At 36.6% G+C, this 25,031-nt stretch overlaps 1 protein-coding gene across 2 annotated transcripts in view; it reads right to left on the bottom strand.

The window, feature by feature from the left end:
- Nup98-96 (nuclear pore complex protein Nup98-96) overlaps positions 1-19,455 on the bottom strand; it is a 164,590-nt gene extending 145,135 nt beyond the window's left edge. Inside the window, exons 1-7 of one of the 2 annotated variants that reach the window (XM_089249609.1) lie at positions 19,282-19,455; positions 14,601-14,684; positions 12,142-12,177; positions 11,816-11,992; positions 7,664-7,867; positions 5,383-5,534; positions 205-385 (exon numbers count right to left, since the gene is read on the bottom strand). In XM_089249609.1, the coding sequence (XP_089105735.1) occupies positions 205-385; positions 5,383-5,534; positions 7,664-7,867; positions 11,816-11,992; positions 12,142-12,177; positions 14,601-14,646 (796 nt within the window). In that variant the 5' untranslated portion in view covers positions 14,647-14,684; positions 19,282-19,455. The remainder of the gene's footprint in view (positions 1-204; positions 386-5,382; positions 5,535-7,663; positions 7,868-11,815; positions 11,993-12,141; positions 12,178-14,600; positions 14,685-19,281) is intronic. The other variant, XM_089249608.1, reaches the window with a different exon arrangement.
- Positions 19,456-25,031: the final 5,576 nt, after the last annotated feature.

Here is a 25,031-nt window from a genome sequence, read left to right as displayed (position 1 = left end):
TGATTTCCCAACTGCGCTTCTTATAATTTAATTCTTCACGAAATAGCCAATACGATGCTTAAAAATTCACAATTAGAAAAATAATATACATTTAGTGATGTGTCATAGTTGTGTTTTTAGAGAATTTAAATGGGCAATACTAGCTAAAATTTCATTCACATCTAATAAAATTGTTTTTTTTCTTCCCCAAAATTTACCACTTACTTGTGCCTGGTGTAGTGCCAAATAGAGGTTTTGCTTGAGTTGTTCCAAACGAGAAACCCGAGGACGAAGCAGCAGTAGGAGCTCCAAACAAACCACCAGACTGTGGAGCAGTGGCACCAAAGGCACTGACGCCAGCTTGAGGGCCTTTCCGATTAGCAGCATAATCTTCAAGTCTCAATTCCTAAAAGAAAATACACTATGAAATGGAAGTTCAAGGGCAGATAATTTCATTTGGCAAAACTTAATATTCTTATGATACATGCATACAGTTTATACATAATTTACACATAAGATAAATTTGATAAAGCTGAATTAAATTTGATGGAAAATACGAGGCCAGAGTCAAAACCAGGATTGGGTTTTTGACACGACAAGCATTAAAAACAGGTTTAAACGGTCAAAAATTGTCAAAAACCTAAATGAATGCTTTTTGATAATGTTTTGAACACAATAGGTAGGCCTATACAACAATAAATGAAACAACAAAGATGAAAAACTTACTTTTTTGCATATTACAATGTTTTATTTTTAAACATTAATTTATTACAATAATTAAAACAAAATATTAATTACAATTTGCAATTTTTAAACATAAGAGTCTAGAATATATAAAATATAATTTTGTCATTCATTTTATCTAAGCTACTGATTATCTGTGCTCAATTTGCTAAGTAGAATAGAGCTGCTTATTCAAAATATGTATGATAGGGCATCACAGATTTAGGTTTTAGACTTCAGAAACTAAATCAGAATTAAAACAGTAAAAAACTTATTGTCAACGTTGTCAAATAGTTTTTTAACCTGATAGATATGGTAAATAAAAAAACACTTATGTAGATTAAAGGGTTTTATATTCAGAATTATAATTACTGAGAATCTATTTTGATATTTTCAATTTTCTGATATGCCTAAAATTTTATTCCATGTAAAAATTCTCACACAGAATCTGTGTGTAAATACACTAATTAAACTCATTTATTTTCATCTAAAAATTTCTTAGAGCTCAGGGTGGATAAATTCACAGAATTTTAAAGAATATTTTCAACCAAAGCAGAGCTGATAGGACTTGATATCCAAAGCATTTGTTTTGCACTTCTAAAATTAAATATAGCTTCAATTAGAAAATCACTGCATTATAAATGCTAGTAAATATACCATATCATAGTGCAGAAGAAAGAATAAGTTTCACTAAGGATAAATTACAGGAGTTTCTTAAGCTTCATGTACAGGCTAGCATTGCCAAATTGAATAGCATTTTAGTTCTACAATTTAGCATTTCTATCGCTAGATATATTCCAATGTTATGCACAATAAGAGTACTTCAGTGATTATCTAGATAATTTAATAATAAACAGAAATCAACATCATCAATATATGATGTAATAAACTTTTTTAAACACTTATCTGTTGTAAAAAGAGTACAGTGGATGGTTTATATCAAAGCACATATATAAGCAGTTGAAGAAATTTTGGAATGGTCAAGAATCATTTTGAATCAGAGAATGTCAAATTATTCCATGGTTTCCCTTCAGTGTTTATGCTATGCTTTATTCAAATTGTATATTTTAAAATAAAAAAACCATATATATTTTGTTCAAAATAATTCTGTAGAGAGTAGAAAATTATTTTAGAATCATTAAATATTTATTCTTTGTGTAAAATAGTCACTTTAAACATTACATGCAATTAGAATGTGTATTTCTAATGGAAATTTTTATATTGAAAAGCAATGTTTAAGGTTTTTGACGTGACAGTTTAAACCATCAAAAACTGCCACGTGTCAAAAACCTGTCAACCCTGGTCAAAACGTAACCATAATTTAACTAGTCCTGTAAAAAATCAGAATTGAAAACAATGCTGTAATCACAAACACACATGCATGTAACAGACATGCACGAGAGAAAATAGTGTAGTAATGAAGTACAGTCGAACCTCCATAAAAAAAAGTCAAAGGTAAACAGAAAATATTTCATGCTCACTGACAAAACAGCAATTTGATTATGTCCAACAAGAAAAATATTTAATTCCTATTAAAGAAGTTTGTCTTAGCGAAATTTGTGATTTGAGTGCCAAAAAAAAACAAGATTCCTAAAAAAAGGAAAAAACAGTATGAGGATTCTTTTTTTTTCATCTGCAAGTTTATGCGATGCACAGAAATTTTGTACCTGCAACAAAAAAGTGACAGAGTTAACTGTAGTAGTGACACTGACTACTACAGTTGATTCTGTACGACCACATCCTGTATTTACACTAATGTCCATATTGTAAATTAAGAGCAGCGTTCAAAATCATTGGTAGTCCTAGTGAAAAATATGTCACCATCCAGCCTGGCAGTCGAGTGGTTAGGGAACTAGCTTCTCACTGTGCAAGTCTGGGTTCGAATCCCGGTTCAGGCATGGATGTTTACTAACACTAACAAATTCCCTGGACGGATCATGCTGATCCCTTGGGAATACGTGAGGATCACATTATTATTATTATCAAGTCATATTGTGATCTGCTTAAGAACAGTTTAGAAGCCCACAATCAGGTCAAATCATTTAGCTCTGTTCTGGCATGCTTTTACATGATAACACACAGCAACACATGGTTCAAAAAATTACCAACCTTTTCTTCTATATTCTACCTACATCCTGTGCATTTCATGGCATTAAATGATTATATGTTTGGACCTCCTGAAGGAGGTACTAGGTGACAAGAAATCCAGCAGATATGACAAAATCAAATAGGTGATGCACCAGTGTCCTCATATAATCAATTAAAAGAGTTTTTTTCCTCCAGGAGTCCAAACATCAATGAAATGCTAGCGCACATTCAGCATTGTGAAGACTAGATTGAAAATGAAATGAAATGTTTTCTCTTATCCTACATATTCTGTTTAGAAAAGATCAGTTGAGGTTATTTTTTTACTTTGTCTTATACATGATGTAAAGTTCTTCATCCTGGAATTATCAAACTGTTGATGCTAGAAGCATAGTTCCAAGTGAAAAAAGATTCAAATAATCTGTGGATCTCAGATAAGTTATTCATATTTCAAAGGCTTGTATACTTATTGAAATAAAAAAATTAACTTTTTATTTGGTCACCGTTAAAAAAAACCGAATTAAAAAGTTGTTGCCAGAGTTCAATAAAAAAAAATTCCATGTTTTTAATTGCAATGCTCGCTTAGATATTTGAATTTGAAAATTGCTGAAAATGAAGGAGAGTTACCATATAAACAGACAAGCTCATTCTACACTTCATATGCTGTTCTTTCCCTCATTTTGTGATTTTTAAATTCAAAATGTCTCACAGGGTTCATTTTCGTAAAAACATTTACATTTACCAGATTTTCCAGTGAAATTTTCAAAAAATTCCAGGTTTTTTTAAATTAAAAATTGATATAAATAAATAAAAATTTACAAAAAATTAATCATATTGTAAAACTTATATTAATTATAAAATTAATGTTAATTAATTACAATATTATGACATCATAATCATAGATTTTTTTACACGCATTTATGGTTTTCAAATATGCTTGATGGAAAAGAAAAATGGAACACAATTAAGAAATGAAAGATTTCCCTTTTCTGTAATTTCAATGCCCACAAGATTTAAGCCTTTACTGTTGTTTCTTTTGTGACATAATTACCGCATGTACTCGTGTATAAGCCGAGTTTTTTTGTAGAAAAGTTTGTTCCCAAAGTGGTTGGGGGGGGGGGGGGGTTGGCTAATACTCGGGTCAGTTTTTTATGAGAAAATATCGACCCCCGTAATCAGTAGCCATTTTTGTAACAGTGTTCGAGAAATGAGATATGTTCAAACCCTACAGAACTGATAATGTCAAAGCCGTGGCAAAGAAATCGAAAACATCATTGACTGGTGGTGGCTAACGTTGATTGTACAGCCTTAGATGCGAGCATTAACAAGCCTCTCAAAGATAAAGAAATTACAAAAAAAGTAGTGCCTTGAAGAAACTTGACATTGACCTGGGTGTGCCAATGGCTACATGAGGCATGGAATTCTGTTTCCACCAAAATTATCATCCGATCCTTCAAAAAGTGTTGCATCAGCAATGCGATGGACGGAACTAAAGATGATATCCTCTTTTAAAGTGCTTTATATGGTTAATTTGACTGCTTCGATCCAATCAGCCTACTGACAATTCAGGTTTTTATCAACCCACACAAGTTTTTTTACATTTGTTTTCAAATAAAAATACCATCCGCCATTCCTAACTAAAGTCACCTTACAAAATTATCACAACTGAGCTTTGTATCCATGGCTTTCTACGATACATAGTTATGTTTCTGGAAACACTAGAAAGAGTTACAATAAGGTCGCAGCAATACGCTTTTCCACGCAGACTTACTGCTGAGGAGAAATCGGGATTTTGTATCTATAGTTTTTTGCAATACACTGTGATATTTTACGGATTATAAATATTTACTATGTTTTCGAAATTCCACTTTTTCTCCGGGGGAATTTTTTTTTTTCATTTTATTTTATTTTTTATCAATCTTTTCTTACCGACCAGACGGCAATTGTGACGATTTTCCAGGTTGTCTGAAATTTCTAGGTTTTAAAACAAAAATGGGCCATTTTCCTTGATTTCCCTGACTTTTTTTAGTAAAAATTTTTTCCCCTGACTTTTTTCCAGGTTTTCCCTGACCCGTATGAACCCTGTCTCAGCAAATATTGCATGGAATTTTTTTTGAGTTCAGAAGGAATGGGGGCAAAAACTTTCTAATTGCGTTTTTGAAGACAGGGTGACCATATGAAAGTAATTTTATTTTGATTACTATACAACCCTTTACAACATGAATGACGTATCTGAGGTCTACACATTATTTGGATACTTTTCCCAATCAGAAGTATGCTTCTATGATCAATGGTTCATAAGTTATTGCAGGATAAAGGGCGTTTCGTATACATCCTGTATATAAATCAAACATGGCTTTCTACGATATGTAGTTATGTTTCTGGAAACTCTAGAAAGAGTTATGACAAGGTCGCAGCAATACGCTTTTTCATGCAGACTTACGAAATCCACATTTCTCCTCGGCAGTATCTATAGTTTTTTGCAATACATTGTGATATTTCACAGATTATCAATATTTACTATGTTATCGAAATTCCCCTAGGAGAAAATATCATCCATCCAAAATCAGGAAAAAAAAATTCAAATATTTTTACCTCCAGACTTTTGTTCTCGTATTCTTTCATACAAGTTATACATTGATGACGAACGTTTATGTTCTGAGAAACACCTCCTTTCATCATAGTGTCATTGGCAATTGGTGCATTGAACTTGATGGTAGTACCACTAGTAGTAGCTCCGAACGCTGCTGTGAAAACAAAAAAACAAAATTCAAGATTTTCAACCAAATTTCTTTAATATTCATGTGACGCTAGGCAGGGCCAAATCCATCTTTCTTCATTGAAAGTGCAGATAAAATGGAAATTGTCCCAAGATGACATCTTCAAAAAGTTTAAAAAAAATTACCACTGATTCTACACATTTAAATATGCACAGAAATACAAAAAAACCTGGCGGAATTACTATGGGTCACTTAAAAAAAGTTAATACATTCATATCTTGAACACAGAGGATAAGAATGAATATAAAAATTAAAATTATATTCACTCCAAAATTAATATATTTTATTAGAAGTTTCTCAAGTTTATCTTTTCAAAAAAATTTGAACACAAAAACACATTAAATACAAGGGTTATTCAGAAAATAACAATACTTATAGGCAAAAAAGTGATTCATTTCATTCATTGGCAAAGCCAACTTTGGAAATGACCCTTTAGCTTTTCGCTTGTGGTCTTCTGTCATTACTTCGAGTCTGGCTCGAGCACAAGAGTCTACAAAAGTGGTGGGAATTCAGAATCCACCAAATTGTAAAATTTGCTTTGTCATACGTTCTTCCAAATATGAACACCCAGAAGATATTTACAAAGGAGTTGTGTCTATTTATAGGACCCAATTCAACTAAATGTAACAATATAGTGCTGTGAATTTTCTGGAGGTAAGAAATCCACGCAACAGTCATAAGTGATGGTGCCATATACATTCATCAAAAGCCAAGAAAGTTAAAACCTCAATTTCAGTAAAACAAAATCACTTCTGGAACATGATTTCTACTTTCTGGGACGAAGGAGGCATTTTTCTTAATGGCTTCACACCACCCAGTATCACAATTAATGCTGCTGCATACTACCGAAACAATACAATTTTGATGAACTATTAAAAACAAATAGAAGATAACAATCACAAATAATGTCTTCCTACTCTGGCTCTCACAGTGAATGTCATGTCAACAAATGCACTTCTGAAAAAGATTGAGGTACAGACATGCCAACTTTTGGAATACCTGAAATCCAGAGATTCTTCCTTCTGAGACACCCCTCCCCCCCTCCCGAACCCAATCAAAAAAAATTTGTGATATTTTTTTTAATCAATTGAGGAAAAAGTGCCTCCCCGTGCAGGTTCTGGAAAGCCCTGAGCAGAATGTAATCATCATGGATGCTGTCAGTGATGGTTAATCGTGGGTATATGAACTCTTAAAAGCAGTTGTATATATATATAATTTTTCTTTGATCAGAGAAAACAACAAAAAAAACAACTTCAAAATATATGGAGGCTGATGAAATAAGCTCCGGTGGTATCACATAGTATCACATATAACGTGGTGTACTATCAATCTCTGTTATTGTGTTTGCTGCGTGGTTAATAGAATACAATAATTATACAGAGATACTGGCAACCAAGACCATCCCCTGATAAATGCTAAGTAAACAAAGTCACGTGATTGCCAGGTTGTTTAAATGCGGTCACTAAGACGTTTTGATTGTCACTAGATGGAAGCGACATCTTCAACTGAGTAGGTAGGTTCCACAAACTATGGCTGCCCTGTATAGGTGTTCTCCCCAATGGAGACCATAGTCATTGATGCCCCGAAATTATTAAAGCTCAGGGAAAATCTAAAAATTTTGATCTAAAAGAAATTTTAAAAATTTACAAATCTAATTTTCTGTTAAAATCCGAAGAAATTTTGACCAAATCCAGTGAGCCGAGGGAAGGGGAAAAATCTGGAAAGTTAAAAGGTCTAAGTAGTAGATTTCAGTCATACAGCATAATATCTTGTGCTCAGTGACTTCCCTTTGTTTCTTTAACTGAAGAAACATTTTGGGAACACATCCATGACATTGACTTAATAAAAATGGGAAGTTACAATATGGTTCTGGTAGACGATAGCAGTTTTTTTTTATGGCACTGATATAAAGAAGCTAGTACCCAGATCAAATAAATATTGGAATAAGGATGGAAATTATGTAGAAAAATAACATGAACTAGTGAATGTTTTGTAATAGACATTTTATCAAACAAAAATGTTTAGAATAAATAATATATAGCCTTCATATCTTTACTTTCCAAACACCTTTCATAGAATAAAATTTAAAAACTTACTTGAAGTACCACCAAACAAGCTTGTACTGGTGCTAGTACCTTGGCCAAAAAGATTGGTACTTGTTCCTGGAGCACCAAATCCCCCAAAAGTTGGACGAGGCGATCCAAATGCAGAGGTGCTGCTTCCCCCGAATAAACCTGAAGTCTGTGTAGCTGGTGTTGTAGTACCAAATAAGTTATTCGTAGTAGAAGTACCTCCAAATACTAAATATAAAAAAAGACAATAAATTCAAAAACTTTTTCATAGTCAAATAGACCTCATTAGATTATCATATACACTGGTGTAAGAAATTAAGAGAATTTGAAGACTTGGTCGATTATCTCTAGAACTACTGTACTGATTTTAATGAAATTTGATATGTACATACATTGATACAATACAAAACAAATAACCATTCAATAATTGTAATACACACGCATGAGCGTTCGTAACACTCGTTGGAGTCGGAAGGTATGAAACAGCGGTTGCAGAATAAACAAAAAATGGGTTAATAGGGGGTATAGTCCCCTCTTACAGATATACAGGTCTTGCAACGTGATTTCATACTTGAAATAAGGCAGTTTATCATTTCCTGTGGCAATTGGTCCCACTTGTTCAGCAACGCTGTTTTCATTGCCTGGATGGTTCCCGGAGGGGGGGTTACGAGTTGCAATTGCCCTCCCCAGAGCGTCCCAGACATGCTCTATAGGGTTAAGGTCTGGAGATCTGGCAGGCCAATCCATCCAGTGAATATCCTCACTCTCTAGAAAATCATTGAGCAGAAGAGCTCTATGTGGCCTCACGTTATCGTCCATTAAAATGAACTCAGGGCCAACTGCACCCCTGAAAAGGCGAACATAGGGCTCCAAGACCTCATCCCTATACCTCACACCAGTCACAGTGCCTCTTTCAAAGACATGAAGAGGTGTGTGGCCATCCAACATGATGCCTGCCCAGACCATTAAACCTCCTCCGCCATAATGGTCGATTTCGCGGACATTGGAGGGTAGGTAGCGGGTCCCTGGTTCTCTCCATATGAACGTACGGCGAGAATCGGTGCTTAGGCTGAACCGGGACTCATCAGTGAAAAGAACGGTCGCCCATTGATCCATACTCCAATCTCTATGCTCTCTGCACCATGATAAACGGATTCTCCTGTCCGTAGAAGTGAGAGGGACACAAACAGCAGGTCTTCTTGCAAACAATCCTCTCTCATGAAGTCTTTTGGAAAGTCACCCTTGATACACGGGTTCCTGTGGCTGCATACAAGTCACGAGAGAGCTGAGAAGCTGTAGCACTCCTGTTACGCCTTGCTATAATTGACAAATGGCGATCTTCTCTGGCCGTCGTGGCTCTTGGACGACCTTGCCCAGGCTTTCTCTCGATAGATCCATTATCCTGGAACTGTTTCCATAAGTTACACACACACGACGCTGGGCATTAAATTGAACTCTCTACAAATCTGAATTTGAGATTGGCCTGCTTCTAGCCTCCCCACAATTCGCCACCTCATTCCATCATCTAAATGTTGGTGGTTACTCATTTTTACTGTTACGATTTGAAATTAACCGATTGCAGAAAAATAACACCAAGAAATTCGCCAAGGTGTGCTAGCGAACGATATGCGTCTTAACTTACGCATGCTTATAAAGCCTGTTTCTCTACTGGCTCCGCTTACACACACGTGTACGCTTACGTATTTGACGTACAAGATTTGCATTTTTGTCTAGAAGCAGTGGTTTTACATTCAATTCAGTTCTTTTCATGAAATTCGATAAAATATGCAAATTTTCTTAATTTATTTCACCAGTGTAGCAAAATGAATCAATACATGAAATTAATACAGTTTTCAAAAACTTCCTATATTGTAAAGCTTGAGAGAGTTTGATTCCCTGTAGCTCATTAAAAGCTGCTGCCAATCAAAATTTTTTATTCCCCTGATAATTCAATTAGAAAAAATCTAATATTTTCTCTCTAGTCCCCAATAATCTAAATAACAATGGAACATAAGTATAAATCATTGCATAGGTGCTAGTTCAGACATGAAAAATCTGTAGTTTATCACGTCATGAAATATTTCGCACTAAAGAAAACATTAATACAAAGAAAAGGGAAAGCTGGAGATTTTTTTGTATCTCAATAGGGCACCCCCCAAGTGACCCGTTTTCAAGAGACAGCGAAAATGTCCCATTTCTTAAAGTATTTTCAATGAAACACATTCAAAATTTTTATCCTTCACTGAAAATCAAGGATTAAAATTATTTTGCCAACTAATACAAGAAAATTATGACTATAAATAAAAGCATATCTCGAATGTCTCTTTTTTTTTTTGGTAGAATTCACTTTAATCCACTATGATTTGCAGTAGTGCTTCATTTCACAATGGAAATTTTTGAGGGGAATTTAACAATAATTAGTATAATTTTTGGCACCATATTGGAGACAATTGCTAATTTCCCATACTCTAAATCCTAATTTCCCATATTTTTCTGAGAAAACATGGTCCGCCTAGGAATATCAGTACTGAAACAGTATGTTTTGTTGGGATTTTTCACTCAAGCAAAGCACAACTGCGGATTTTTAGGGATTTTTCTATAGAGACGAAAAATCGGAAGAATCTGGTTTGTCTAGAAAATTTCAACAAGACTAAACAATCAGAAGCATTGGCACCTATGTTATTTATAATAATTCTCTATAAAATAAAAGTAGTCATTATTTTCTCGCTTCAAGAACATTGATTTTCAATTAACTCTCTTGAACATCAAACACTGATTTCAAGAACAAATTTCAAATGTTATTTCGGACAAAAAAATAGCTGAGAAAATTATATTAAATCTATATATATAAAATTAATTTTCTGTGCGTGTGTCTGTCTGTGTATGTTCTCTATACAAATCTACAATATTAGGTTGATCGTTGCCAAATTTTGCATTTATACCAAATGGGACCCGACTTAAACGATAGGCTACTTTAAAATTTCATCAAAGCAGGGCAAATGCCCCAAATGGGCAAAAAACTGTCAGGCAACAATGGTTTCTGGGCCTCAACAATCACTTTCCGAACGTTTACTTTGGTTACCGTGGTTCCCTAGCAATCTGTTTCAGACGTGTATATGCCTTTACAATGGTTTGTCACTTCTTTAACGCTGCCAGTATTTAAATATGTATAATAGTTTATGCCTCTCTCTCTCTTTATAATGGTTTGCCACATTTTCAATACTCCCAGTAATGAAACTTTTTGAATAGACGTCAGAATCATCATTAGCATCGCTTTGAGGGTTAGGAAAAGGGTAATCTCCCCATAGAAATCAGTGTCAAAATTGCAGATTTTACTGTAGAAATACGGAAATTTGGTGGGGGTTTTCTGTCACATCAATAATTTAAAAAATTGTATTGAATTCTCAATTTTTGAAATATTGAGTTTGCTTAGTTTTCTTCATACGAAGCCCAGGAGATTCAATATGAAGTAATTATCCAGACCTACTTTTGAGTTGGATATTCATGCAATAACATTGATTTCAACTTTTTATTTATATCTTCTCAAGCATGAAAATTAACGTCCGTATTGTCTTTGGATATTCAAACTGCATAAATTCGTGTGGGGTAAGATATTTTGAAATTAATTATGGGCCCGTAAAAAGTGCATCGGAAAAATTCCACAGCTTTAACTAAGCATTTTTGGAAGTTGACACTGGCAGATGGATAACTTGAAGTTCGGGGGGGGGGGGGGGGGGGGGGGAGAGATCAAAATAATGAGCGACCCTTAAAAAAGGGGAAAATATATATGTATTCATTTCTACGTTTCTTTAAACCTAGATTTGTTTATTTCATGAGTCGCGCAGGAAGTTGTCATATTGGTTAACTTAGAAACGGTTTGCATGTCCCTCAAAGAAAGAAGGGGGAAATCACGTGATCCAAAAAGCCTCATTGAAGAAAACCCAGGTAATGCTGGGTATTATAGCTAGTATGTATATAAATTTGTAATATCCATTCTACCTTTTTCGTCACACTACAGTAATTTTCTGCACAAGAGGGGATAATTAGACCAAAACCTACTACTTAAAACGAACCAGGTATCGAACTCGCGACACATCTAAACATCCTTTGGTACTTTGGGCGAGTATCTTATTGACATGAGCTACTGCACCCAACTTGAAATAAAACTTGACTCACCACTGGTCGCAGCAGGCTGGCCAGGGATATATGAAGAGGACGTCTGACCAAACAGGCCTGTTCCAGATGACTGAGAGGTTCCAAAGAGACCCCCAGATGTAGGTGCTGCAGTGCCGAATGCCGATCCACCTCCAAACACATTTCCAGTGGCTGGCTTTGCCCCAAAGGCAGTGTTAGCTGTAAGCAGTATTTCATAATTAAATACTATACAACAAAATTACAATGACTTCACAAACCACAACCTGATCGACCAAAAAAAAGCCAATCAGAAAAAATAGCACTTATTAGATATCAACACAACTTTAGAAAAACAAAATCCAACATACTCTGTCCAAAAGGAGTCGTTGCGTTTCCAAAAGTTCCTAAAGATTCCAAGAGAAAAAATTTATTAAAATTAAAAGAACATTAAAAAAATACATACAATATCTCATATATAGTTGATCTGGTTGAGACAGTCATCGCGACCATATAATAAAAATGAATCAAGAAAGAAAAAAAATGTTTCTATCAAGTAAAAAAAATTTGAGACTAGAAATTATGGACTTTTTAAATGACAAAATGTCTTAAGCAGTGAATTGTTTCAAGAGGATCCACTGTACTACATAAAAATCTTAACCCTAATCTTAAACTAAGCCTACAGAATAATCCTAAAATAACTTTGCAGATGATATGAGCCCCTAGCAGTCCCAAAAATCAACTAATGCGAATGATATTCAAGATATAAGTGTGTAATGTAACGTATCGGGATCCGATCCCTCTACGTGAATGGTGATCTTGTCGTTATGTGGGAAATTCCTTATTTTAGACCCCAGGGACCTCTCAGTTACCGGAAACCACCCGAGGACCCGCTGGCAAACCGGTAAGGGCCAGAATGTTCGCTTAGTTCGACAGTCGGCGGGTGGGGTCTTTCGACTGTCGAACGAGAACGGGCCAGAGGTCGGGCTACTGATGTCCCATATAAATTAATTTCCCTCATGACGACGATGTCGCTATTTTCATGGAGGGGTCTGGTTCTAATTCTGTGTAGGTTGGACGAGGCTTAAGGGTTCGTCCTGAAAAATATCTTTATTTCCATTAAAGAACCTCCCGGGGGGAGTTATTGCAAGTCTCGTTATGTGGAAAACATAGAGTTGTACTCACTTGTTTTCGGCGGGGGGCTGCAGACCTCCGTCGGAACTTTTCGTTTTTGTTATTTGTTTACATAGTCGGGAGAATCTGGTCAGCTCTCCGGATTGTGTCATGTTGCCAGATTTCCGATGTGATATTTTCTTTGTGATGTTTATTATTTATTAACGCATGAGTATGCAAATGAGATATTTTTGTTGAGGCGAAAAGGCCTTGCAAGGACATGTGGTCCTAAAATTTTATGAAATTGGTGTATAAATTACTCCCTCTTTGGCTAACTCTCACTTCCCTCCTCTTCCTTGTTTTGTTCATTCAAACTAGAACCCTCTAGTTGGACGGTTCTCCGTCTTGCTACAACATCATTTGGCCTTAGGCTGGGAAAATTATCCAATAGTTGTTCAAAATGAAATAGTTTACAGTATCTTGATTTCTTTTCTGGCAGGGCCGGAACCAAAAGCATTATTTTATCTTCATAGTCGAAAATACTTCATTGCTGATGATAGACGGAAAATAACGTAGCGGCTGGCCTTGTCAAGACTACGTGCTGTAACGTAACATCTTGGAGATCCGGCCCTCAACCGAGAGGTTGGAGCATACCCATCTTGCATACCCATACCGGGTATGCAAGAGGGCCTGGGTTCGAGTCCCGGCGGAGACGTGATGACTTTTCTTTCCGAGGTCACCTCAGCATAATATAGAGGGTTTTATGTTGAATTAATCTAGTGTTAAAATTAACTGTTCTGTAACTTATAGATTCGAACCTAATAAATAATATTTTCATGCGAAAGTTTATTTGTGATAATTTTCCACTTGTCGTTTGCTACTACAATTACTGGATATTTCGAACCGGGCAAGCAACTCCCATAAGGGACGTTGCAATTTACGAGATTCAATTTGGACATTTTCACGTGTTGCAAGAAATTGATCCAAGATTACAAACAATTGTTGTAAGGAATTAGGCTTCCTAACTTCCAAAAAGGTCCTTACGTTATAGGGTAATTGTGACATTATAAGTTCAATTTTGTCCGACTCCAGAACAGTTAAATAGAACGACTGGAAAAGATCTAACTTATGCATCACGAAATCAAGGTACGAACCCGTCGAAAACTTTTCAGAGAAGAACCTTGCCCAGTTAGGCAGGAAGAGGAAAAACCAATAATTCTATTTTCTAAAAAAATGCATCAATAGTATTAATGTACAATTTCTTCATAGTTTTCCATATTTCCCACATATTAGATTGATTTCATGTAATAAATTGATTTTTTTTGGTGCAACTTCATCAATAGGCGTATGCACTTTCTTGGGGACTTTCAATTTTTTTTTCTTCTCAAGAGAGGGGTTTATGTTTCTCCCTCAAAATAACACTATAACCTCGGATTGAGGGAGGTTAGAAACCCCCCCCCCTTTGCTTATGCCAATGATTGCATCTGTTCTTTGTCTACCATCTTGAACTAATAGCCGCAAAAGAGGCAATTGCTTGGCGCAAGAAACAAATTGCCACGTTCGCTCTGACCACACTTATGGAAAATTAACTATTTCCTTTTTTCATAATATGGTAGTATGAGAGGGTTGGAAATTTTCAAACAGCTCATAATCAGTAACTTAATACATTTGATACAATAAAATAATAAATAGCAGAGACACCAAAAAATAAGCTCACCTGCCCCAAATGCAGTAGCAGTTCCAAATGGCTTGTTGTTAAACATGTTGGATCCAATCAATAACTCAACGAGTACCTTCTTGCCTGTAACAATCAGAATCACATTACAGACATTTTTTACAAAAAAAACTTCAAGAAAATTAAACGTTTAGTAATAAATGCTATGGAGTCAGCGTTAAGGTGTTCCCATTTTTGGCGCAAGGTTCTACCATATCTTTTTATTCTGCCTTCTATTAAGAATATATTTAAAAATTATCTCGACCTTATTATCCTTGTTGCACCAGTCATTTGCTACATGCAAGGGCAGAAGACAAGGTTCTTTGTTAGATTATCGTGGAAAACCATAGTAGACAAAAGTTTTGAGAACTACTGAATTAAGGGGAGTAAATTTTATGCCCCCTTTATTTTAGCACTTGGGCACCAGAACCACCAGCTCCCCCTAGTTTTAACCCTGGGTACTAGATCAACTTTTGTTAAAACTGAAGCGTTTTTTCATCAGATTGAATATCCACCCATGAAAATATAGAAAAAATAACGAGCCGAGGATGTATATTTCATGGCCCCCACAAGGGGTGGGTTGACAAGGCTGTAGCCCTGGGACCCGGGATGATTTTCATTATTTGTTTTTTCACGCTATAAATCCATCATAAAATGGCCCGTGAAAGTCTAGTCAGGGGCCCGCGAAAGATTCCAGCCTAGGGGCCCTACTCCAGGATGTGGGGGGTCATGGCATATTCAAGTAAAGAACATGATAACGCTAATGACAAAAATAGAATTGAAAATAGTGCTTAAAAGATTACAATCGCACAAACTTGAAAAAAATTCTGGTTGCCAGTGAAAAATTGAGAGAGGGCCAAAGCAACGAGGTAAACAATTGGCGATGGGGGAAAAACCTGTCAACTTGGCTGCGACCTCACTTACGAAATCGTAACCAATAAAAATGTTGATAAGCATATAACACTACAGCTGCTCCGAAACAACTCCCACAGAGCTTAAAAGATTGCATAACAATAAACGGCAAGGGTACACATCTTCCGTCTATATGGGCCGGATACGAACTATTGCTATTTCTTGCAGGCCAGAATATGATATATATAGAAGTGACTATATATATATATATATCATATGCTTTTTACAGGACACTGGTTATTTTGACATCCAGACTTTTTATAAATATTCACTGCTTTTTCCTATAATATCAACAAAACGTACTCAATTTCTTTATTATTCAATATTTCGAGCATTGAGAACAAAAGAATTGATCTTTTTAAAATTTTTCAATTCTCTCTCTGTGCTAATTATCATCAGAAAGCTCCCCCATCAGCCCCAATTAGACGCAAATAAATGACCAGAGAAATTGGTGTTGCCATGCACTAACTTTGCTTTGACCGAATGGTGTTAGACATGAATGATTTTGTTTCTGATGAACATAGCCTATGTTAGAAAAGCAAAGGCAAATTAGAAATTTTTGTTTCTCCACAATGTCTCACTCAAGCATTGGACTGTATTGTATATGTATAGCTGACCGATGACTGTGCAAGGAGGTCATCAATTGACTTCATAGCTCACACAAGGCGGGGTAGGAGCAGAAAGGGCTCTGGGACCCATGTTGTTCTGTTTTTTTTCCCCACCATAGATGTACGGCAAACAACCACTGCTATTTATTTTAAATACATATTTAATGTTTGATTAAATTGACTAGAGTCACCCTCAGAGCTGTGGGACAGATGCTGCCACATAGGCAGGGCCGTCTTAAGAGCAGTATGGGCCCAGGGCCAAGTGATTTTTCTGAGGTGTCCATTATGGAGGGGGGGGGATCTGCTGTATAATCACATAAATATATTGTTACAAAAAATATCGGTAGCGCAATTTGTTGAGGGCCGCTCAAGTTAACAAAGCCATGACAAAAAGAAGAAAGATCATTCTACTGGTCAAGAACATTCTGGAAAAAGTCTAGCTTCGTCCGGAAGCGGTACTCTTGGAAAACTACGAGCAATGATCCAAGTTTCCTGGAATGTGGCGTCATTTCTATAAAAACCAATCACTTTTCATTATGTTGGGAACAGCTTTGGTATAAAAAGGAACTTGGCGATTTTCTGCGACTTTTTTTTCAGCACCAAACATGTCTGATGGCCTGACGTAAAGTTGTCAGACAATATCGGTGCCGAAAAAAAATTCACCGGTATAGAACAGAAATCCACAAGCATAATAATAATCAAGATATCACTTTCTAGACTAAACATAAAAAAAAACATAGTATCAAGATTAAAAATAAAACATTTTAAACTAAGAAAAACCCAGACCCTTTTAAATAAACAACGGCCCTTCCTGTTGCATAAATAAATATTCTTTCAATATAAAAATGAAACCTGACCCTATTTAAAATAATAAATCGATCAGGACATAAATATTCTCCGTATATAAAAATATTTTATTAAATTTGCATTATAAAATGCAGAAAAGAAAATAAATATTAGAAAATATCAAAGGTACAACCTGAGAGACGATAGAAAAACATGATATCCAATAATTAATCCGATCCACACACTACATTGTGAAAACTAAGCTGTATATAATGGAAAGAGGAAAAGAAACAGCTTTGGTATAAGGGACACGTCAAATTAGCGACTTTTTTCCAGCGATAAGTTGCCATCATTGGCGCGTCTTTTCAAACAGCAGTACAGCCATTCTGTCGTTTGTGCTTGTTCCGAGTGTCTGGATTACATTTTCGTCACTGGTCAGGTTGTATTGTTCCCTTTTTTCCCCTTTATTTAAACAGTGCCCATATTTTATTTATACCGTGATTGATTTATTATTTAAATAATACCCGGGTTTTATTTAAACCCCGATTGATTTATTTTTATCCACAATTTAATTTTTTAAACAATCCAGAGCTTATTTTTGTTTATACCATTTGTTTTTATTGTTTTTTACTGTTTTCTATGCTGGCGATTTTTTTTCCTGGCGCACGTAGTGTCTGGCGGCTTTTTCTCGGCGACAGAAAAAAAAGTTGCCAAAAATCGCCAACCTGTCCCTTATACCAAAGCTGTTCCCGTCATTTGGAAGAAAATAGAGAGAACATTGTAGAAAAGAGAGAGAAGACCGGTTTGAAAACCTCGTGGAACTGGCGCCATCGGAGCAGGTGCAGTATAATCCAGACCACCAAATTAATATAATCCAGATTGCCAAGGGTGCTATAAGTCACCAATGCCGGTTGTTTGCCATTTCTTCTTTCTTGCTTCAATAAGCTTCCATTGCAGACATCCTAGAACCATCCACTAGAGATGCTGCTTGAAGTGAGGGGGATTTATACATATAACAGCGTTTTTTTTCCCTTTGTCCAGCAGCGTCATTCCGTTTCCATCACGCTGTTTGCCTCATCAATAGGATTACCCCAGGTTGTGTTTTTCCAACACACATTTTTTCTTTTTTGTAATTACATTTTCATTTGGCATGCCTTCCGCCTTTAATTGTTGTAAAAAAATATCATTTTAGATTATCATTATTTTATATAGTCTGGATACTCAGACTTATTCCCTGATCGACTTATTTTTTGAAAGAGTCCAGGTTTTATATATTTTTTAAACTAAGAATATTTATACTATTATTTATTAAATTGTTGGTTTCCACTCTTATGCTTTCAATGATGTCAATCCGGTTTTTTTTTCGCGACCATAGCATCTATTTGGCCTTGGCGACATTTGTCCGGGTCGTCAGACATATTTGATACCTGAAAAAAAAGTTGCCAAAAATCGCCAATCTCTGGATTATACAGAACCTGTTCCGCTTTTCCTTTTGCTGGAAGCTAATTTTTCTTTTTCCATGCAGTGTTTTTCACGCTATTTCCTGGGGTTTTTTTTTTTTTTTTTTTGATATTATGGCTGATCGAATAGATGGAATAGATTCAATGTATCTGCGCCTGATACAATTTCAAGGGATGAGAAGCATTATCAACTTCTATATGAAGATAGGTCTCTGTTCAGGCATTAACACTAGCACCTTGCCATAGCATTTGTGGTGGTCTGAGGTCGATATTTTCAGGTCGAGGTCCCTCCCCTTATAGGCACGAAGTGAAATTTGAGGGTGCCGAGCGTGACCGTGGCAAAACGATTTGCATGCGCTGTACAAAGTAGCCTACGGGTGTTTTATAATTTTTATTGATTAAATAACAATTACTATTACTAATATACATAATTTTTTTTATTTCCACTCGATTTCCATCGTTTTGGGTATTCAAGTGGTAACTCTAGTGCCAAAGCGGGTTTGGCGATACAAGTAGTCGCCAAAACACGGTATACAGTATACCGGGAATTACGTTATTAATAGCTATTTCTCACTGATAAAAAAAAAACAACTTTTAAATATTTCAGAGAGAAGTGAAACTACTCTTTCAAAATTACATTTCCGGATAACACTGGTCGGAGATTAGGCATCGCCCTGATAAACGGTAAACGTGACGCATTGTACGTGTACAAACATGCTCATGTGGCGAGTCATAAAAACAAGTATAATTGCGAATCTATACAATGGAATTCGAATAACGTTACTTGAAAGGGTTCATGTATAGAAACGAATTATCAAATTAAATGGATCTAATCAATGCTAACGAGCTTACACTGAAATTCGAATTCACAACAACAACATGGTATTGCAATTCTCTCTCACACGCCAAATAACTTACCGCCGACTCGGGAACCCTTTTAATTTTATTCCGGCTCGAAACAAGTTCAATTTCTAAACAAACGCGCCGCGGAGTTGGAATTGACTTGAATTGACGCAAGTTCCATAATAACAAATTTATCTACGCGAGAAATGAAAATTTAGACTATTCAACTTCACTATCCAAATACGAGGAGCAGACTGCAACGAATTCGAAAATGGCGTACTTTTAAAAAGCGGAAGGAGTTTGGGAAATATTAATAATAATAATTTTTTCAACGATTTCTTGGGAAGATTTTATGTGAATAATCATTAAAATGAGTAAAAATAATTTATGGGTGTTTTTTTTTTAGAAAAAATAGGGATCAGTTTTATTTTCTTTCTTTCCTGGATGTGTTTAGTGACATCTAGTGATAAAGATAGAAAACAGTCAAATAGGCAGTGAATTATTATCAGAGGGGAGATAGACTTGAAAGTCTGGGGGGGGGGGGGCATGGTCATTATTGCTGGGGGTGCACGATGATGATGTTTGATACCAATTCATATACATTAGGTCAGTTGATTCCACCATTGACACTGGGGAGGGGGAACGGAGTGCCCCCCATCCAGTATAAACCATGCCCCCCCCCCGTATCTCCGCCCATGGGCCCACGGGCCAGATTTGGCACTGGAAGCTTTTCGTTGCGGCCTGTCTATCCTTTTGAAAAATGATTGAAGTGAATGATAAAAAATTCAGAAAATGATTGAAAATATTCAAAGACGATTGATTCTAAAATTAATGAAAGAAATAGTTTCGGAATCAATAAAAGAAATAATTCTAGATTTAATGGAAGAAATAATTTCAGATTTAATGGAAGAAATAATTTCAGATTTAATGGAAGAAATAATTTCAGATTTAATGGAAGAAATAATTCTAGATTTAATGGAAGAAATAATTTCTTTCGTTAATTATAGTGAATGTAGTTAATAATGCAATAATTATAATTATCGAACAGAGAGAGAGAGAGAGAGAGAGAGAGAGAGAGAAAGATTTTAAAAAAATATTTTTTTACTTCAATGTACACGTCAATTCATTGCATCTTTTTCAATTGTTGACAAATTTCACAGATCCTCTGATCTTCCGTAAAAAACATGATATGAATGAGGATGCAATTATAATTTATGTAACGTGTTGATAAATTTATATGAACAATTTTACTCATTGAAAAGTTTTACATTTCCATTCAAACAAAATCGCAATTAAAAGTACTCCATTTATCTTGTGACAACCAGTAAAGAGTAGACCTAGGATAATTTAGAAACACCCTCTGAAGGTTCATTAACAAACATACGAGTACAACTGAACGACTGAACAACTGAACTTGAAATAACAAACGAGTTCAACTGAAAAATGACTCAGCACTGCGATCATTTTCACGTCAGTTGATAAAACTTGGCAATGGAAGAATTCCCGTAGAGATCCAAGCACTGGACTCATTACGTTCCCAAATGGATTTTGCCAGTTGTTAAACTCAGTTCAAGAACTTGCAGACAAAGTCTTCTCAAACATTGAAAAAAATCACCGAAACCATGAGTGGCTTTGTGAGAGAGCGATTCTGGCATCGAAAAATGACAGAGTGAACAAGATCTACGAAAAAAATCCTAAAAATTATTCCGGGAGACTCCACATCTTACAAATCGGTTGACACTGTCACAGACACAGAGCAGACAGTTCTGTATTCTGCAGAATTTCTAAACTCTTGTGAACGATTACATCATTGAAGCAACGATTCTAACTGGATGTGACAAAGGAGAGAAGATGTCTTCATTCCACGCATCCCAATTATCACTGAAGAAATGCCATTCACTTTCAAGCGATTACAGTTCCCGATTGGTTTAACTTTTGCCATGACAATCAACAAAGCGCAAGGCCAGTCGTTAGCAGTGGCAGGTATCAACCTACTTGAGCTCTGTATTCCTCACGGACAGCTTTTCGTTGCCTGTTCACGTGTTGGTAATCCCAAAAATTTGTACATCTACACACCAGATAGAAAACCAAAAAGTATTGTGTGCTCACACGCGATTGCTTCAAGTTTTTAGTATTTAAAATATTTAAAAATAAAGGTAATTTTTTCTTACTTGATGCAGAAATTTTTTTGATTAAGAAATAATTAATAAGCTATACATATATACATTTTTTACGGGGCGGGCAACGTCGCCGGGTATCAGCTACTATTTTATAAACAATAATGTTAAACCCAAAATCATTAACATCAGTCAATACATTGCTCTATCCCAAAATGATTTTTTCGATACGTCAATAATGGATGTAAGGGGACAGTTGGCCCCCTCTCGATAGGAGGCTCTAGGTTAGAGAGCAATGTAGGCATGTATAGTGCTTTCAATGACTTTTTCGCGTCGGTTTTTAATGGAGACAATGATATTCGATATACAGGTGTAGGGATACTCAGTTGCATGGGGTAATAAAACCCTCAACGATATTCAAGTAGAAGACGTGGAGGTCCTAAATCTTCTAAAAGATGTATGTGCAAGCAAAGCACCAGGACCAGATGATATCTATCCCAGGGTCCTCAGGGAATGTGCTTATGAATTGCTGGGGCCATTCGCACAGGAGTAGTGTTGCTGAGGGTATCGTCCCAAGGGATTGGAAACTTGCTAACGTTGTTCCGATATTTAAGAAGGGTAGTAGAGAAGCGGTGTCCAATTATCGTCCAGTGTGTTTGACGAGCTCCCTCTCGAAAATTTTGGAAATTATCATCAAAAGGCAGTTCGTGAAGTGGATAGACGAGAATAATGAATTGTCGGATAATCGGCAGGGGTTCAGGAAGGGGAAGTCATGTGTAACTAACCTCCTTTGCTTCTACGATCACGTGACTAAGGCTTTGGGTAAGAGCAAAAATGTAGATGTTGTTTACCTTGATTTCCAGAATCCATTCGATCGGGTCCAACATGGTAAACTCTTGAAGCGTTTACACGAGATTGGAATTGGGGGCAACTTGCTAAATTGGATAGAATCGTGGTTAAGAGATAGGTCGCAACGAGTTATGGTGAACGGGGAATTCTCTGGTTGGACAGACGTCCCAAGTGGAGTTCCTCAAGGAAGTGTCCTTGGCCCCATACTTTTTTCACTTTTCATCGATAAACTCGATCAGGGTATCGATGGGATTACTAGCAAATTCGCAGATGATGTGAAGCTAATGGGGGTAATCGGGAATGAAAGCGATAGGGAGTTGCTCCAGACCAACTTAAACAGGATTGCAGCATGGGCAAATTAATGGAGCATGACGTTTAGCGTTGATAAGGGCATGGTCGCTCATTTTGGTTCGAACAACCCACGGTTCTCTTACGAGTTGAATGGTGTCACTATCCCGGATGCAATTAGGGTCACCGATTTGGGAATTCTCATTGACAAGCGACTTAGGTTTTCTGAACATTGTTCAGCGGTGGTGAAGAAATCGAATACAATGCTTGGTCTCATTTTCAAAAAAGTCTCTTCGCGTTCTCCTAAAGTCATTCTTCCGCTTTTTCGAGGCTTAGTTCGTCCTGGACTGGAGTATGCTGTAAGGTTTTGGAGACCATACCTACACAGGGACATAGACTTCGTTGAAGGGGTGCGGAAAAGAGCTACGCGTGTCCTTATTGGCACACGGGGCTTGAGTTATGAAGAGAGACTTCATTTTTTGAATATGTTTACATTGGATGAACGCAGGTGTCGAGGAGATATGATCGAAGTGTTCAAAATTTTCAATGGGATGGATAGGATGGACCATGAACTTTTAGTACACCGCCAATCGACTGCTTTTACAAGGGGACACCAGTATCGATTGGTGAGGGACAATGCAAGGCTATGGTGTCGCAGGGAATTTTTCTCTAATAGGGTTGTTAATAAATGGAATAGCGTACCCGCGGAGGTAGTAAATTGTAACACAATTGACACGTTTAAAAAGAAATACGATAAACATGTTGGGGTAAATCGAGAAGCTATCCATACTTAGAATAAGACAACCATAAGTATTCTATTTGGGCATTGTATGATATTTATCACGTGTATATATTGTTTATAATTTTTGACATCCATATTTTTATGGGCATCTTTTTCTCATCCACCTGGTTGGGCATTTTGCCTGTTGTGGCGTTGTTTTTGTATTCGTATTAAGTTATCGAGTTTGCTTCGAAATTTTAACCGTTGTTATTTGTGTAAGGTAAAATAATGATAAAACATGCAAAATGCTGCCGTCCAATTGTTGCAAATTACAATTACGTGTGTCATACTTCAACGTGTGCAGATTTTTTGTGTTGCCTTCAGCGGCATCGTGACTTTTTTGGCGGCAAAATGGTGGTTGCTGTAAGTGTTGAGTCTGCCGATTTCTATTTTGCTGAGCAGACTTTTGCGCTTGCATAATTATGGGAAGTAAGAATATGTCGCAACTTTGTTTCTTGCACGGGATTTCTTTTGCCAGCCATCGTGCGGCATGGGATAAGGTCTCTAATGCTTATATTTCATTGATTGAATATGACATGAATGCACGTGGTGACGACGACGAGGCCCCAAACGAAGCTAGCGTTAGGCACGACCTCATAGTCACAATACTGAAAACTCCTAATATGCATTCGTCCCGTACGAGGCATACAGAGATTAAATCGTCTTCAAGGGGCGCGTGCAGAGGTAACAATTCTTTCTGTGAACTGATTGAACTGGGCTTCAAGCTCGTAAATTGTGCAATTGACTATGAAAAGTACGAAATTGAAGATGCTATGATCTGTAAACTAGGTGAAGTGCTCGACGCTGAGGCGTCATCTTGCGAGTTATATCGCAAAAACAGCCCTTCTACCCGTCAATCATCTGATGACGACGCAAATAGTGTCAATGGAAAGGGAGCTCAAAAGAAAAAGAGGAATAGGAAGAAAAAGAAGAGAGACAACGGCCCTAATGACATTATTAGTGAGCCCATTACTGTTGAAAGGTGTGAGGTGCCCCAGGGTACCCTGTGTAATGAAGACTCAAATGAATCCCCCCCCCCTCTCTAAGTGCATACGCTGTGGCCAGCGCATCAAAGGTCGATCCGACCAATGCCGCAGCAGTATGTAATGGCGTAGATACTCCGGCCAATGGGCAAACAGCTATTTGTGACGTCATTGCTACAGACAATCAGAGCTCGACAAGACGCGCAGGAACGAAGCCGTTGAAGCTATAGCATCAACAAGTACCGTAGGAATTGCGGGAAATACGGGGCAAAATATCGATAACTCTGGAAATAATACAGAAAATAAAGAAATTGCTGATCCAGATCCTGATAATCCTAATCAATGGAGAGAAGTCTCTCATAAGAAAGTTCGCATTCCCCCCTTAACTCTCACTAAATACAGGGACTGGTTACAGTTATTGCAAAAAATCAAAAGCACTTGCAAAGAGACTTTTTCGGCAAAAACAACCGGTAAAAACATGATGTTATTCTTGAACTGTGAAGATGACCACCGTGCGATTACAAAAATGTTCGATGTGAATAATATAAGGTATAGCACGTATATGCTTCATTCAGATAAAACCATAAAAGTGGTTATCAAGGACTTAGATAGAAATACCCTTTGTGAAGTGATCAAAGAGTCACTAGAAGCTGAGGGCTTTGAAATTATAAATGTTGCTCAGCTAAAAAGCCTCAGAAGACAGGGTCCTGATAGAATAGTAGTGCCAATTCCGATTTGGTTAGTGGAAATGCCCCGAAAAAATCGGAGCAAGGAAATCTACAAGCTGACATCTTTGAACTATATCAA

The sequence above is a fragment of the Pholcus phalangioides genome, unplaced genomic scaffold, assembly GCF_987345545.1.
Source record: "Pholcus phalangioides strain wild (caught in Gottingen) unplaced genomic scaffold, Ppha-v1.0 ptg000022l_1, whole genome shotgun sequence".
Taxonomy (NCBI): Eukaryota; Metazoa; Arthropoda; class Arachnida; order Araneae; family Pholcidae; genus Pholcus; species Pholcus phalangioides.
The sequence above is the reverse complement of the archived record's forward strand: the minus strand, read 5'-3'. Positions and strand labels throughout refer to the sequence as shown.